Source organism: Cnephaeus nilssonii, assembly GCF_951640355.1.
Source record: "Cnephaeus nilssonii genome assembly, chromosome: 6".
In the NCBI taxonomy this organism is placed as follows: domain Eukaryota; kingdom Metazoa; phylum Chordata; class Mammalia; order Chiroptera; family Vespertilionidae; genus Cnephaeus; species Cnephaeus nilssonii.
In genome coordinates, this window is record NC_137077.1 from 106,095,856 (window position 1) to 106,112,137 (window position 16,282).

At 44.6% G+C, this 16,282-nt stretch overlaps 1 protein-coding gene across 4 annotated transcripts in view; it reads right to left on the minus strand.

Moving 5' to 3' along the window:
* The window catches only part of MICAL3 (microtubule associated monooxygenase, calponin and LIM domain containing 3), a 181,965-nt gene that overhangs the window by 19,676 nt on the left and 146,007 nt on the right, over window positions 1–16,282 (minus strand). For all 4 annotated transcript variants that reach the window (XM_079774887.1, XM_079774881.1, XM_079774882.1 and 1 more), the window contains 2 exons: window positions 15,664–15,774; window positions 13,559–13,652 (listed from right to left, as the gene is read on the minus strand). In XM_079774887.1, coding sequence (XP_079631013.1) covers window positions 13,559–13,652; window positions 15,664–15,774 — 205 coding nt within the window. The remainder of the gene's footprint in view (window positions 1–13,558; window positions 13,653–15,663; window positions 15,775–16,282) is intronic.

The window sequence follows — 16,282 nt, forward strand, 5'->3', positions numbered from 1 at the left end:
ATGAAAGAACATATTTGGCAATGATACATTTGATAAAGGGTTAATATCCAAAATATATAAGGAACTCATACAATTTAAGAAAAGGAAGACAAACAATCTAATTAAAAAATGGACATAGGACCTAAATAGACACTTCTCTAAAGCCAAAGTGGACATAGTGAAGGCCAAGAGACATATGGAAAAATGCCTAGTCACCAATCATCATCAAAGAGATGCAAATTATAATGATAATGAGGTATCACCTTACACATGTCAGAATAGCTACCATCAACAAATCAACAAATGACAAGTGCTGGTGAGGATGTGGAGAAAAGGGAACCCTAGTGCACTGCTGGTGGGAATGCAGACTGGTGCAGCCACTGTGGAGAACAGTATGGAGTTTCCTCAAAAAATTAACTATGGAACTGCCATGTGATCCAGCGGTCCCACTTCTTGGAATGTATCCTAAGAGACATGAAACACCAATCAGAAAGAATATATGCACCCTAATGTTTATAGTAGCATAATTTACAATAGCTAAGATGTGGAAACAGCCCAAGTGCCCATGAGTAGAGGAGTGGATAAAAAAGCTGTGGCACATTTACACCGTGGAAATCTATGTAGCAGTGAAAAAGAGGGATCTTGTACCCTTTGAGATAGCATGGAGGGATCTGGAGAATATCATGCTAAGTGAAATAAGTCAGTCAGAGAAAGACAAGTATCACATTATCTCATGCATATGTGCAATCTAATCATACCTAATAAAATGGTAATATGCAAATTACCATCACTCCGCTATGCCCACGATTGGGCCGGCTGGAGGCACGGGGGGCGGGACTCAGGGTGGCCGATTGGCTGGCGGTAGGAGCGGGGGGCGGGGACTCGCGAGTCCCCGACCCCCGCGCCTTCCGCCGGCTTAAATGGCCGGCGCTGCGGAAGACGCTGGTGGCGGAACTTGGGGTGGCCGATTGCGTGGCTGCTGGCACCAGTTTTCCGCCAGCAGCAGTTTTCCTCTGGCCACCCGCCCGATCGGAGCGCCTCCCGATCGGAGTTCCTCTCGGGGTGGCCGATCGTGCTGGCGGGAGGCGCTCTGATCGGCGGGTGGCCAGAGGAAAACTGCTGCTGGCGGATAACTGGTGCCGGCAGCCAGGTGAAGGAAAAGGCTATTGCACGAAACTTCGTGCAACAGGCTCCTAGTAGCAAAATAAACTGATAAACTAAATAGTTCCAGAGATATAGAAGCTTGGAACAGACTGTGGAATCTCAGAGGGCAGGCGGGGGTGGGTGGGTGGGAAGAGATCAACCAAAGAACCTGTATATGCATAACCCATGGACACAGACAACAGGGTGGTGAAGGCCTGGCGGGGGTGGGTTAAAAGGGGTCAACTGGGGAAAAAAGGGACATATGTAATACTTTCAACAATAAAGATTAAAAAAACATAACAAACAGAAACCCTGTATGACCTAGAATGTTAGGGCCTAATACTGTATACTAGAAACATTATGAGGAAAATGGGCTTTTTGTGAGCTGAGCTACTATTTATAATTGTATTTCCACAGGAAAATACAAAATTCCAAATAATCAAGTCACAACCATCATACAATATCATCCTTTTAGGCTCAGAATCTCTGCCCCTTCCCTTTTGATACACCACAGCTGGTTTCATGCACAAAAATCTGTAAAGCACCCCAGAGTTAAGTACTTCCCTTCCAGCTCTACTTTTGGAAAATCCTACATATAGGAAGAGATTCTGTTTGATTTTTGACTTCCTCTTGGCCTCCAAGGTATCATGGGTAGGCAAGAGGCATGCTTACTTCTCAGTCGCATTTTGAAGCTCCACTTTCTTGCTCCAGGGACCCTGGGCTAGTCTTTGTGGGCAACTGTCTGGGGCAGACTTCCATTTCTCACACTTGTTTTTGGCTATAATGCCACAATATTTACTGATAACTGACTCAGCATTGCAGAAGTACCTTTTTATCCAATTCAATCTATTGATACTACCAGAATTTCATTCTTTTTTCCCCTAAGAAACATCAGGGACATTACCTTTCATTTCCGAGCTCAATCAAACAGATTAAACTTGCAGAAAGCCAGATTGGTAGAATTTCTTGGTGATGTAGGTATAAGGAATAGGGTTTTCACTAATCTTTCTTTTTTATAAAGCAAATCTTTTTTTAAAATAGGAAGAGATTCTTTTTTATTTTGATTTCCTCTTGGCCTCCAAGAGAGTGGAAGGGAAAGGGAGAAATAGAAACATCTATGAAAGAGAAACATCCATCAGCTGACTACTGAATGCCCCCTACTGGGGATCAAGCCCACAACCCGGGCATGTGCCCTGACTGTGAATGGAACCAGCAACCTCTTGGTGTATGGGATGATGCTCAACTGAGCCACACTGGCCAAGCCTGATTTTCCTTTCTGCGTTGTTCAGGATATGTAGTCAGAAGCAAGGGAAGATTGGCCCAATATTTTGTTGACTAAGATTATACTCAACTGTTCTGACTCCTTAACCCAGAAACCTATTTGCTCCATATCAATAAATGCCATGCCCGACATGAGGTAGCCTTTGCATTGTTTGTAAAACTGAGGTGCCCAGTCCCAAACCCAGGGGCAATGACAAATGCTGTGACCCTACAAGGGAGTCAAGGTGGCTGGCTGCAAAGCTGCAGAGTGGTAAGCTGGAAGGTCTATGTCCCAGCAGGCTCAGTCTATATACATATGACAGGCTAGGGGAGTGCCTTGTGTTATAAAACTTAGTACAGATAAATCTTAAGATGGCGGCATAGCTAAATGCCTGTACGTGCTGCCTCCCACAACCACATCAAAATTACAAGTAAAATACAGAACTATCATCCAGAACCATGGGAAAGCTGGTTGAGTGGAAGTCCTACAGCTAGAGAGGTAAAGAAGAAAGCACATTGAGACTGGTAGGAGGTGCGGAGGCACTGAACAGGCTGGTCCGGCACCTGGGTGTGCAGCTTTTTTAATCGGGAGGGAGATTGCCTCTGCGGAGGCTCCCAGAGGAGCAAGGAGTCCCAGCACCACACCACACCCCCAGCCCAGGGTCCCAGAGCTGGGAAAAGAAGTCCCTACGGGCCCTAAGAACTACAGACAGTAAAGATCAGTGCAGACTGGGGCTGAGTGACATACAGGCTTCTGGAGACCCAGCTGCTCCTCTTAAAAGGCCGGCACCTCCAACTGAATTTACAAGCTCCCACTTCCTCTGAGCTCCAGTGCCGGGCGAGGCTCTGGGGGACCCAGACACATACAGAGAGAAACTGGACTGTCTGGCATCGGGGCAGGAACACGGGGCAGCTTTCTTCCAGACGGAGGTGCTAGCAGTGGTCATTGTTCCTGTGCTGGGACCTTCCCAGTGCAGGGCTGATTGGCAGCCATTTCTGTTCCTTCTGCCCTGGTGATTCCCTGAGACCCCACCCTACCCAATTTACAACACCACCCAAGCTGTGTTTAGTGGCTTTTGCATAAGAATGGTCTGTCCTTTCTCAGACTGAAAACCTGTCAAACAAGCTGTGACTGAGTCAGGGAGCCCCAAATCTATCAATAAAAGGCCCCCAAAACTGGCACTAGCACCAGCCTGCCTTGCTTCACAGCTGGGCCTCGTCTGGGCACTTCCAAACCCCAAACAAAGAGGAGGAATCTGCAGACCTCTCTGTAGCTCCTGCTGGGTAGCCCCAGGCAGTGGCTGACTTTGCACCTCCCTGGAGACCCAAGAGCCAAGTGTACCCAGTGGTCAGAGTGAGACCATACCAGATTACAACTCTTCACATCCACAAGTAACACACTCAAGGGGCAGACTCAGGGAGCACCAAAGCCCCGCTGAAGCAAGTCCTGCCCCATAAAGGTGTCTCCTGCACAGCAGCTCTCCCACTGTAGCTGTAGCTGATCCCCACAGCCAATTGGCCTGGAGGTCAATTCCTCCCAGTGACACCAACAGCAATCAAGGCTCAACTACAACAAAACTGTGCACACAACCCACAAAGGGGTGCACCAAGAGTGTCCACCTCAGGTGATTGGGGAGGCTGAGCCACTGGGCCCTATAGGACACCTACTACACAAGGCCACTCTATCAACTCAAGGAGACTTAGCAGCCACCCAATACATAGAAACAAACACAGGGAAGCAGCCACAATGTGGAGACAAAGAAACATGTCACAAATGGAAGAAATGGAAGAAAGCAAACTACTGGATATAGAGTTCAAAACTATGGTTATAAAGTTACTCAAGAATCTTTTAAAAACCTCTGAGGAACTTAGTGAGACTTTCAAGGATCTTAGTGAGAATGCCAAAAATAAATAAATAAATAAATAAACAAATAAATAAATAAATGGAAAAGGACCAGTCAGAAATTAAGCATACACTGACTGAAGTAAAGAATAATATACAGGGATTCAACAGTAGATTAGGGGATCCCGAGAATCAAATCAATGATTTGAAATACGAGGAAGTAAATAATACCCAACCAGAAGAGCAAAAAGAAAAAAGAATAAAAAAAATATGAAGATAGTGTAATGAGACTCTGGTACAACTTCAAGCGTACCAACATCCGAATTATGGGGGAGGGGGAACCAGAAGAAGAGAGAGAGCAAGATACTGAAAACCTATTTGAAGAAATAATGACAGAAAACTTCCCCCACCTGGTGAAAGAAATAGACTTACAAGTCCAGGAAGCACACAGAACCCCAAACAAATGTAATCCAAAGAGGACCACACCAAGACACATCATAATTAAAATGCAAAGGGCAAAACACAAAGAGAGAATCTTAAAAGTAGCAAGAGTAAAACAGTTAGTTACCTACAAGGGAACACCCATAAGACTGTTAGCTGATTTCTCAACAGAAAATATGCAGGCCAGAAGGAAGTGGCAAGAAATATTCAAAGTGATGAATAGCAAGAACCTACAACCAAGATTACTCTACTCAGCAAAGCTATCATTCAGAATTGAAGGTCAGATAAAGAGCTTCACAGACAAGAAAAAGCTAAAGGAGTTCATCACCACCAAACCAGTATTATATGAAATGCTGAAAGGTATTCTTTAAGAAGAGGAAGAAGAAGAAAAAGGTAAAGATAAAAAACAGGAACAACAAAGTGACAACAAATACATATCTATCAACAAGTAAATCTAAAAAATCAAATGAATAAAAAATCTGATGAACAGAATAAGAATAAACTGGTGAATGGAATAGAATCAGGGGCATGGAAATGGAACAGACTGACGATTCTCAGAGGGAAGGGAGTGTGTGTGGGGTGCGGGAAGAGATTAGACAAAGATCTTATATGCTTGTATGCATTACCTATGGACACAGGCAATAGGGTAGCGAGGGCCTGGGGTGGGGTGGGAACTGGGTAGAGGGGAGCTATGGGAGGAATAAAGAGGGACATCTATAATAATCTCAACAATAAGGATTAATTTAAAAATAACTTAGTACAGAATGGATCTCTAGAATAAAGGCAAGATAGAGAAAAAAAAACCCCAAGAAAACAGAATATAAGAATTGCGATCCAACACACCCATGTGCGTGCACATACAATATGTGTGTACATTCACAAGTGTACACACACATGTACACAGAAGAATGTTGGGAAATCTCAAGGATTTTAAAGTTCCTATGCAAAAACAGCCAAAAAGACAAGCCAAAATCTAGAACATCAAATTAAAGAAGCAAACAGAACAGGAAGACCCAGAAAGGAAGGAAATAAGCAGGCTTGTGGGGGGCCCTCTGTGCCTCTCACCCCAATTCACCAGCAACAATAAAAGACCACTTTCCAGTCCTTTATGCTACATTTCTAAACCATTCATGTTCTTTCAATTTCCCTTTGAGATCAATCAACAGGTGAAATCTTTGAAAACTAGAAATTAGGTGTATACAGGATAAGCAATATTAGGTTTACAGTTGTGAGTATATGAAACACAGACTTTATTCTTATATTATTATTCATTAACTATTGTATTATTTCCCATACAACTTTACCCTCATTTACCCCCTCCCTGTACATTTTTAATTTAGTTATTCAGAGATATGGTTTTTATATAAAGGTTTCCAGTCATCTATCTGTCTGGTGCAACAAAATGTGCTGACTGGGTAGGGTGGGGAGCCTGCCTAGTGTCCTGGGAAGATGAAGGGGGTGAGGTCATCTCTCTGGCCCAAGGCTCATTCTGTCATTTTAATGGTTTGTTTTGAAATAACAAGGTTCAGCTAAGTGAAGAAAGGATCTTTATTCTCTGTACTCTGTGGCTCAAAAAGAGACTTCGAATACAGATTTGGAGCCTTTATATAGTCAGCTGATGGCCATCAAATGACCCTACTGGAACAATATAGTGTAATGGGCAGAGCACCAGGCAGGCATTAGGAGTCTGGACTTCTCTGAGCTTTGATGAGAGCTGGGCCCAGCAATGGGGTCTCTGGGTGGCCTTCTGGGGATGCAATAGTAGAGAAGCAATCAGATTTGACATTTCAGGCTTCAGATTTTAAAAGGATAATTTCCTCCCCTAAAATAATGAATATTACCAAGTGCTCCAAGAAGAAAACATTAGCAGAATCTGAAAGGGACCTATTTCTGTTATCTAAATGTTCCTCCTGGAGCTTGATGGGAGTGGGGCTGGAGGACCCCTGCTCTCTGGCTGGGTTCATAGTGACTCCCTTTGGAATGGATGTTTCTCTCATGCTTCATTGTTAGGGCAGTAGCAGCCTCTTTGTGGTGAGCAGAACCCACAGGAGCAGTCTAACGTTTACACAGAAATCACGTAAGCTGAAAAAGAAATGATGAGTTGATGAGAATCCAGTAGCAGGGTTATCAGGTGTTGGATGGGGGCATTTCATAATTCAGAAGACACACTGAGATTTATTTATTTATTTATTTATTTATTTATTTATTTATTTATTTATTATTCCCTTAGAATTTGTTGGAATTTTAAATCTGAAAGGCTAGTAGTTGGGAGTTTAGGAACACAGAAATGAAAACAGCCAACTACATTTATCATTCAGCAATGGGGATAAAGAAAACAAAACTAGACATATGAGGTAATCAGTGTGGCAACAGCATCTTAAACTGGGAGGGAAGGGTGAATATACTTTTAAATAAATTGATTTTGACATTTCCTTCCAGGATATTTTGAATTAAAAAACAACAATAATCCAACCACATATTTTCACATATTGAGAGTCACTTAATAAAAATGACATAAACAGCCTGGCTGGCGTGGCTCAGTGATTGAGCATCATCAACCCATGAACCAGGAGGTCATGGTTTGATTCCTGGTCAGGGCACATGCCTAGGTTGCGGACTCGATCCCCAGTGTGGGGCAGCTAATCAATGATTCTCTCTCATCATTGATGTTTCTATTTCTCTCTTCCTCTCTGAAATCAATTAAAAACATTTTTAAAAAATGACATAAACATCCCCCAAGAGTGTTAGGAGGCGGCAGGAAAGGAATCAAAGACATTAAACAAGAAATGCGTTTTGTTAATTGGAATGTAAGTATCAGCCCTTTTACAGCATGAATGGCCATGAGTGTGGAAGTCCCTGAGAAGCTCTGGGGCACTGAAGGAATCTGTGGAGGGTGGAATCCATGGGACAATGGGGTTGGACAGAGAGACCAGTCACTCCCAACCCACCCAACAAAGCCAAGAGCCAGCCTCCTTACTGATGGAGGTTCTCTAAGAATATGGTACTGTCTCATAGTAGGAACCACAGAATTATACCTTTGGATTTTAAAGGAATGAGCTAAAAAGTGATTTTCTTAAAAGGATGAGATTGTGGTAAAAAATGAGAATGATTTTTGCCAGTTCGTGAGTTTTAAGGCCACTTCTGAGAGGGAAGATGAAGACCTTTCAGAAGGCAGGAACTCCAGAAGAGGAATGCCAGAGGCCTCCTACCATGAACCTCAGAAGCAGCCGCCTGGCTCTCCTCTTGACAAGACGTTCACTTTCCAGGAGCAAAACTGCCCAAAGTCTAGAAATGAGACTCCTGGACTGGTTATTTCTCTAATCTGATACAAATGGTAAGTTTCATGCAGCAAGACATAAAAAATATTGACTTCTTTTAAGGCAGTGGTTCTCTGACTTTAGAGGGTCTGAGAATCATCAGGAAGGTTTGTTAAAATACAGATAACCAGGCCTTAACCCCAGTTTCTGATTTGGTGGGTTTGGGTGGGGATTGATCACTTGTATATTTAACAAGTTCCCAAGTCATGATGCTGATATGTTGGTCCTGGGACGCCATGCTGAGAACCACCTTCTTAGCCTTTTCCTGTGTTCAATGAAAACAACTGTGAAGGAAGTGCCAGGACAGAGCAAAGAGGGAGGGGCATTATTACAGGTATCTGTCAACATAGCCTCAAGCTTGGTGAATTTGGATAGAAATCACAAGTGGCACCTTTATATGCACTTGATTCTCTTAGGGGAAACGTGAGCACATCCTAATGAAAATGGTTGAGGCTGAGTTCTTCAGATGTTTGGTTCTCGAGTGTGGTTAGCAGTGAGCTTCCTGGTAGATATGACACCTCCAACTTCTGAGGGATGAGATCCAAGGCAGAGGTTGCTGGTCAGGGCACAATACACACACACACAGTGTGCGCGTGCGTGTGCGTGTATTGGTTGTCAAACAACCAAAATGTTATCAGAAGGACCAGAATGCAGATGTGAGGTTGATGGGGTAGGTGAACTTTTATTATAAAAAATTAAGAGAACCCTGGACAGCAAAAGCTACCTCAGATCTTCTTTGGAGTATATATGGCAGTGGGGAGGACCCTGCTCCATTATGAGATAGGAAAGAGCCTGTGTTTGCCATTTGGTTAACAGGTTGGTTTCTTCTTTCATTTGTGAGCAGGGACTAATGAGAACGGGTGAGGGAAGGGTGTCAGCAGGGTTAGTGTCAGCAACAGATGCTGCTATACATACCACCCAGATGCAAGTCGATGAGGTCACTGTAATAAGACTCTCCCCAATAGTCTACAACAAGGAATTGATGAAGAGAGAGTTACTAGATCTGATAAAACCCTCCTGTGCCCCCCTACCCAAAGCAATCAATATCAAAAAGTATCAGAAGCAAAGAGAGACAGAAAGAGGGAGAAGAGAGACAGCTGGAAAGCATGCATCTCTCTGAAAGTGCACTGTGTGCACACATGCTGAGCTATATGTATTTCCTGGTGGTGGGAGGAGTGTTCACTAACCACAGGTGACAGAGTTAATAGCCAATATCAATGTGATTCTGTTTATAACTCGAATGATTAGTTAGGACAAAAGGCCTTGGATTTGTTGGGAATTCTGGCCCTGCTAGGACTGAACCTTATCTAACTAAGAAGATTTTAAAAATTCAAGGGCAGATCAGGGGCAACTACTTCTTTAGTTACTGAATATTAGAGACCCCAGGCTGAGCTCTGAAGGCAAGACATAAACCACCTAAAAAAGCTTGGCAAGGACACCAGTCCTTAGGGTTAAAGAGCTCTCTCAAGAATTCACACATGTGGCCCCACTGGTGAGTATACCAAACTCCTCGCAGAACCACTTTTGTGCTGGATGAGAGGAAGGAGATGCTCTTTCTTCTGAGGTTAGACCCTAACTTCAGCCAGCCTTCTCTCTAAAAGCAGGAACTGAGCTGTGGCTATTTGCCTGAAGGCTCTTCGAGGTTTGCTGGCCACTGGCACTCCTAGCCTTTCAGCTCCATGTGGCTCTCCGGTAAGGATGTTATGTTCTTTACGTGCCTGAGATGCAGAGGCTGGGCTGTGCCGAGGGACCGGACTTGGGCAGAATCATAAGCAAATGCAGAGCACAATCAAGGTCAGCTGCTATTTCTCTCCCTTTCCTCTACATTTCACAATCTGAATGCTGATCCTAGCAGCCTTTTGTTTCCTAACAGGGTTCCCCCTTAAGAATGGACACACAAGAAAGTAGAATGCAAACCTGGAATGATTTTTCAACTCATGCTCAAGGTTGACCCATTGGTTTAAGTTTGAATCAGGGTTCCATGAACAAAAAGGGCTTTCCAGATGCTCCAGATCAGAAATCATGTCAGTCTTAGTCTTGCTCTTGGCTGGAAAGCTCTGACTCTAACCCTGGTGGCCTGGATATTCATGAGCCTTGGGTAAGTTGAGACCAATGGATGGCAGGTCCATATCAGATCTCTCCTCTGGAAGGCATTTTGGCTAATTGGGCAGTCTGACCCCCTCAGCCAGTGAGACCAAAAAATAAGTTGACCAGATGTATGCCTCCCAGGGAAGGGGCTGATGAGGGGGAAATGAGCTGGAAGACTCCAGACTGTCATGCTATACTAAGATTAGCTGGGAGCAACCGAACTAACCAGAGGAGGAGTAATGCTGAAGCAGCAGAGGAAGAAGTGGCCAGTGTGCACAGATTTGCCTCACAGGTGATCTCTGCCAAGTAGGAACAGGGCTACTGGGAGATCTGACAAAAGGGGGGCCTTGGAAGTGATGTGCTTAAATAAGAAAAGGAAAACAAACATATTTGGAAATATATTCTTATGGTAAGAGTTATTATAGTCTTAGAATTTCCCAAATGCATCCTGAGAAAACCTCCCAATGGAGCTGCTGAAGCCTGTCTCCATAAACAGAATAGATGTTTATGAATTTGGATGGAGATTTCTGGTAAAGCCTTGCTGGGAAGAGTATGGACTAGAATAGTGGTTTTCAAAATGTTCTGTGGAACCCTAGGGTTTTTCAAGTGCTACTCCAGGGGTCTCCCAAATACCTGATTCACAAATACTTTTACCTTATTTTTAAAAACTTAAATAAGTTACTCCATGTTCAAATGTTTGATATGCCAACTTTTAACCCACCGAAGACCATCAACACATTAATTTGTACTACCAGGTAAAATGGCTTTTGTGAAGCCCTCAGGACCATGTTTCTTCTGCTTTCTTTGTGCAGGTATCTGTACGCCCTGTAAATGTGTTAGGGAAGAGGACATTTATTCATTCATTGACATTCTGGCAAGTAGAGTACTCCTGTACAAGTGTACAGGTCAGCATCCTAAGAGAGTTCTCTCTCAGCCTCAAGCAGCTTTTGTCACAATGAGGTCCTCTAGGTGGGTAACACACAAACCACAATATCATAGCATAGCTGGGTTTGTGTTCATTGTATATTTGGGAGCTTTTATCTGAGATATACTCTTTATGAAGAATATGAACTACTATTAGATTTGTCAGTGATTTACCTGTGAAAACAATTTCTAGTACTCTATTTTAGTGTCAAGCATCTGCATCATTTAAACTATGTATATCCTGAGATCTCCAGGTGAGCTGTTAAAAACTTACCATTTGCAGCAACTACCTCTGTGTGTCAGGATGTTCCCTACACAGGTGTGAACTGCAAGTGGAGGCAGTGCTTTCAAATTTTCAAATTTGTGTTGATTAACATTTTAAAGTAATTCTTTTTGACTTGAATTTATAATTTGGTTTGTAAAAAGGGTTCTGCTGTTAAAAAACAAGTTTGAAAACCAATGACTCAGATAAAATCCTGGCTGTATATGTTTATGAAAAGAAAATTATCTAAACAGCTAGAAAGAGGAATTTTGGCAAAATCTCTGCCAGTCTTCAGTGGTACGTTTTTTTCCGGTCCCCGGTAGCCAGCAGTTTGAACCACGCAGCCTGCGGCAGAAACACTGAAGCACCATCACAGGCTCAGACTGCATGGCGGCTGGCAGGCCCGCAAGTCCTTTACGGGAACCATCAGCCCTGGGGTGGCCACTCAAACCTCCGACTCTGTGAGCAAGGAGGCACACCCTGCTGAGCTGGTCTGACTGTGTGCTGGGAGATCTACCCTTCACTTTCTCCTTTGGCAGAAGGGATCAGTGGGGAAGGGTGGAAGGGACGATGGGCCCAGGCTCCCTCTTGATTTCTTCTGCAAGAAGAGAAAGCAGCGAGGGCAGGCCCTGCGAGCTGCTTATAGCAGGTACAGGGCATCTCTGGTAGGTTTGGGCCAACTTCCTCCAGGGGCTCAGGCTTAACTGAGGAGGCCAAGTCAGAGCATGCAGGACACGGAGCACAAATTGGATGGTGGATACATCACAGCTTCATTTGGAAGCCAGGGACCCTTTTAGGTGAACCTGAACCTCCACTCCTGACACAGAGCCAGTGCTTGCCTTGCAATCACACATCCCAGGCTTCTGGCTCATTGGCTCCTCAGTGGTTCAAGTATTTGCATTTCATTTGGTGACTTGGGCTTCAAGCAGTAAGTCAAGCATCAGTAAGGCACAAAACCAAGAACATCACACCCTCATCTTTTCCCCCCACCCCATCTCTTCACCTGAAGGTCATCACTGAGTCAGTTGTTCAACTGCAATTTCTAGGCCTTGAACCTGGAAAAACACCTACTTCTATGTCTGACCCTGACTCCCTCCATGTGAACGTCAGTCTTAAAGAACCCCATGAATTCATCTTTACACCAGGCACATCCTGCAAGGTCTCCCCATTGGTCAGTTCTGTAGCAAGATCCGATGGCAGCAACTGGTCCCATCCCTGGCTCTTTGGTTTACATGCAGCCTGCCTACCAGGAGACACAGCATGGCCCTCTGCCACGAGAATAAGGAAGGAAGAAGGTGCTGCCGCAAAGTTAAGTTACTACCTCTCTGGATCCCCAGCCTCACAACCTGAATGCTTAACCTGTGCTCTCTACAAGAGATGGAGGTTTCCACAGCCAGAGACTGTGGATTCTTGAAAAAGCAGACTTCAATCACTCCATGCCTGTGTTGGAGCTACGGTTGGGGCTGGCCCCAGTGGTTTCAGGTCTTGCACCAATAGGATTCTTAGCCCTTGGAATTCCGGATAACTCCTCGCTTTCTCTGTGCCCAACTGTGCTTAACCCACCCCACACACTCCTTGGGTGAACAGCGGGTATCTCCGCACTACACTTGGATTTTCCCCAGAAACGGCAGTCACCAAGCACAATGGCCCTCACAGCTATTTCCCAATGTCTACTCAGTGCTGGCCCGCCACAGTCCTCCGAGCCTTCCCACCCTGCCTTGAGTAACCAGACTCCAGGAAATACAGAGCCTGGGCTCACACTGGGAAATACGTGTGCTCAACCCACAGTAGGTGGTGAGTGCACTGTGGGGCGTGCGTCCTCACATACCCTGAGCAGCTTGGGCAGGAGAGGGAGCCTGGAGAGCCAAAAACAGAAGGTGGCATGTGGAGAGCAGGCCAGGGGCTCTGCTTGTGCAGTTCTATGATGGTTTCTTGTGGTATAGGTCTCCCTTATTCCCAGTTATTTTCTTCCAGAGAAAATGATGGGGCGGGAAAAGAGGAGGAGGAAGGGAGAAGGCCCAGTGCTTGCCATCAACAGAGGAAGTAGACTGAGATTTCATCCCACAGGTAAATGGAAGCTCTAAGACAGGGTGGAAGAACAGGTGTGGGCCTTGGGGCAGTTACACACAGAGGTGCTTTTCTTTCCTTTGTTTTACAGGAAGCCCAAATCTCAGTGATGAAGGGACCCAGAGAAGCCTACTGGAAAAGAAGCTGAGGTGATAAAAAACTAGCCCTACTATGGGGGTTGGGGTAGGGGCTTCCCTTAGGAACAACCTCCTCACAGGACAGCCCAGACAGTACCTGCTTCCCCGCGGAGCGCCTTCTCCACAGCAACACCTCTCTCCTCCAGCTGTCGCTGCCTCTCCTCCACCTGCTCCAGCTGCCGCTGGATGATCTGTGGGGAATAAAGCAACAGAAGACCCTCTCATCTCCTAGCCTTCAGGAGGCCAACAACCTGCAAACACACAGAGGGGAAAAAGCTAATAAGGTAAAAAATTTGGGCCCTAACTGGTTTGGCTCATTGGATGGAGCTTCGGCCTGCAGACTGAAGGGTCGCAGGTTCGATTCCGGTCAAAGGCATGTGCCTTGGTTGCAGGCATATCCCCAGTGGGATGTGTGCAGGAGGCAGCTGATGGATGTTTCTCTCTCATCGATGTTTCTGACTCTTTATCCCTCTCCCTTCCTCTCTGTAAAAAATCAATAAAATATATATTTTTTAAAATTGGAAAGGCTCTAGTTAATGGGCGTCATGCCCAGTGTGTGAAGAACATGTCTCCAGGGCCCATCATCAGTCAGCAGCATGTATATGGGTGCACATCAAGGAAAGACCAGCCTCTCTCGGGGCAGTTCAAAGAGAGGAAGTAGATTAAATTCCTGTGAGAAGGAATTAAATACTACAGCCTAGGACCTTTCTGCTTCTTCATTTTTTTGGTATTAATCCTCACCCGAGGATATTTCTTCCATTGCTCCTTAGAGAAAGTAGAAGAGGGGGAGTGGAGAGAGAGACATTGTTGGTTGCCTCCCACATGCACCCCCAACCAGGGCTGGGGATAGAACCTGCAACCCAGGTACATGCCCTTGATCAGAAATCAAATCCACAACCCCTCGGTGCGCGGGCCACACTCTAGCCTCTGAGCCACACTGACCAGGGATCTTTTTTTTTTTTTAATTTTTTATTATTATTATTATTTTTTATTGAGGTATTATATGTGTACATATCTTACCATTACCCCCCCCACCCCACACCCATACATGCCCTTACCCCCCAGAGTTTTGCGTCCATTGTTTATGCTTATATGCATGCATACAAGTCCTTCGTTTGATTTCTTATCTCCCCCACCTCTCCCTAACTTTCCCCCTGTAATTTGAAAGTCTGTTTGTTGCTTTACTGTCTCTGTATCTATCTTTTTGTTCATCAGTTTATAATGTTCTTTATTATCCATAAATGAGTGGGATCATGTGGTATTTTTCTTTCATTGACTGGCTTATTTCACTTAACATAATGTTCTCCAATTGACCAGGGATCTTTCTGATGGTGATATTGTTAAAGCATTATCAGGGGTTCTTGGACACTACTGCAGACACCCTCTCTCTCCAAGATTAAAAAGAAGAAAGAAATCTAGAATGGAGCACCCAGCCAGAATCTGTAATGAGAAGTTCCTGCGTGCTACATGGGGACTAACAATGGGCAATCAGAAGAACATTCAACCCCAAAGCAGCAGCAGCCAGTGGCGTATCAGTGCAGATAATGTGCATATGGGATAATGTGCAAGACAAGGACTAAAAGACTGGTGGTTTTTGATTCTTGATGAAACATGGAATTCAGAGGAATACTTCATTGGTATTTGGATTTTCTGTTAGTGTTTCTCATTGTTGTATAGCTTTTGATTAGTGTACTAATCTCTATGAATACAAGTAGATAGATATGATTTATTAAAAACCCGTATTATATTTAGGTTTCTTTTTAAGACTTTGTATACAGAAATTATTTAGTCCTCACCATCCCCAATCTAGAATGGTCTAGGATCTGTGAGGCCTGCAGACAGAGGCTGATGACTGGAACACTACTCTGACCTCTAAATCCCAGGCCCATCAGAGGCTGTCAGGTCACAGATTGTCTCAATAATTATTCTGACAATTGAACTAGTTGACTTTAAATTATTCCAGAGTAAGGAATTTAGAAACTCAAAGCTTGGCTCTTCCCTTTCTACCTAAAACTCCACAAAATCGAGGTTTCTGTAGTTGTATCAAGCCAGGGGTTTGTGGCCTGAGCCTTTGGGGCTGTCCTCTCAGGTAGTGGGACACCCCATCTACCTCTGCTCTGCCTTCCTTTCCCTCCCTCATCACGAATAAGGAATAGCTGGTTGGAAACAAGGGTGCTGTGGTGTGACCCCTCCTGGTTTTACCTGGGCTCGGTGCAGCCGCTTAAGTTCCTCTTGCTTGGCCTGTCTCCGAGCTGCCTTCTGCACACGCCGGGTCAGCTTGGCATTCAGTTCCTCCTCTGTGTAAGTTCTTGGCTGGAGAGAACAAGAGATTTCCTCAGTCAGGTGCCTGAGATGTTTGGGCACTGGCTGACAAGGACAGAGAGCACCATTCCAGGCTGCAGAGTGCCTGCAGGGCAAACAGGCAGGCCAGCGGCATGCGAAGACTTCCAGGCTGCAGCCCTAAATGCCACAGGGTCCACCTCAAGCTCCACAAGTGAGATGCTTTCCCACTGTGACAGGGACAGAAGGCTCAGTGGAGTACTGACAGAGAATTAATGCAACAAAGGGACATACGCTTCTTTATGGTTGGTACCACTGTTTCTCATATAAGAATGTCTGCTCTTTTTAAGACTTTTTTAGGGTAAATATATTGGTAAGATGTTTCCCATGCCTTCTTCTAGGATATATACAGGGAAAGAAAAATTGAGGTCCTTTCATTTTTTGTTTGGTATCAAAAACCACTTTCTTCAGATAAGCAATATTTATAAGATTCTTTTAAGAAGTAACATTTGAAGTAAAGAAAACAAGGATGCTTCTATTT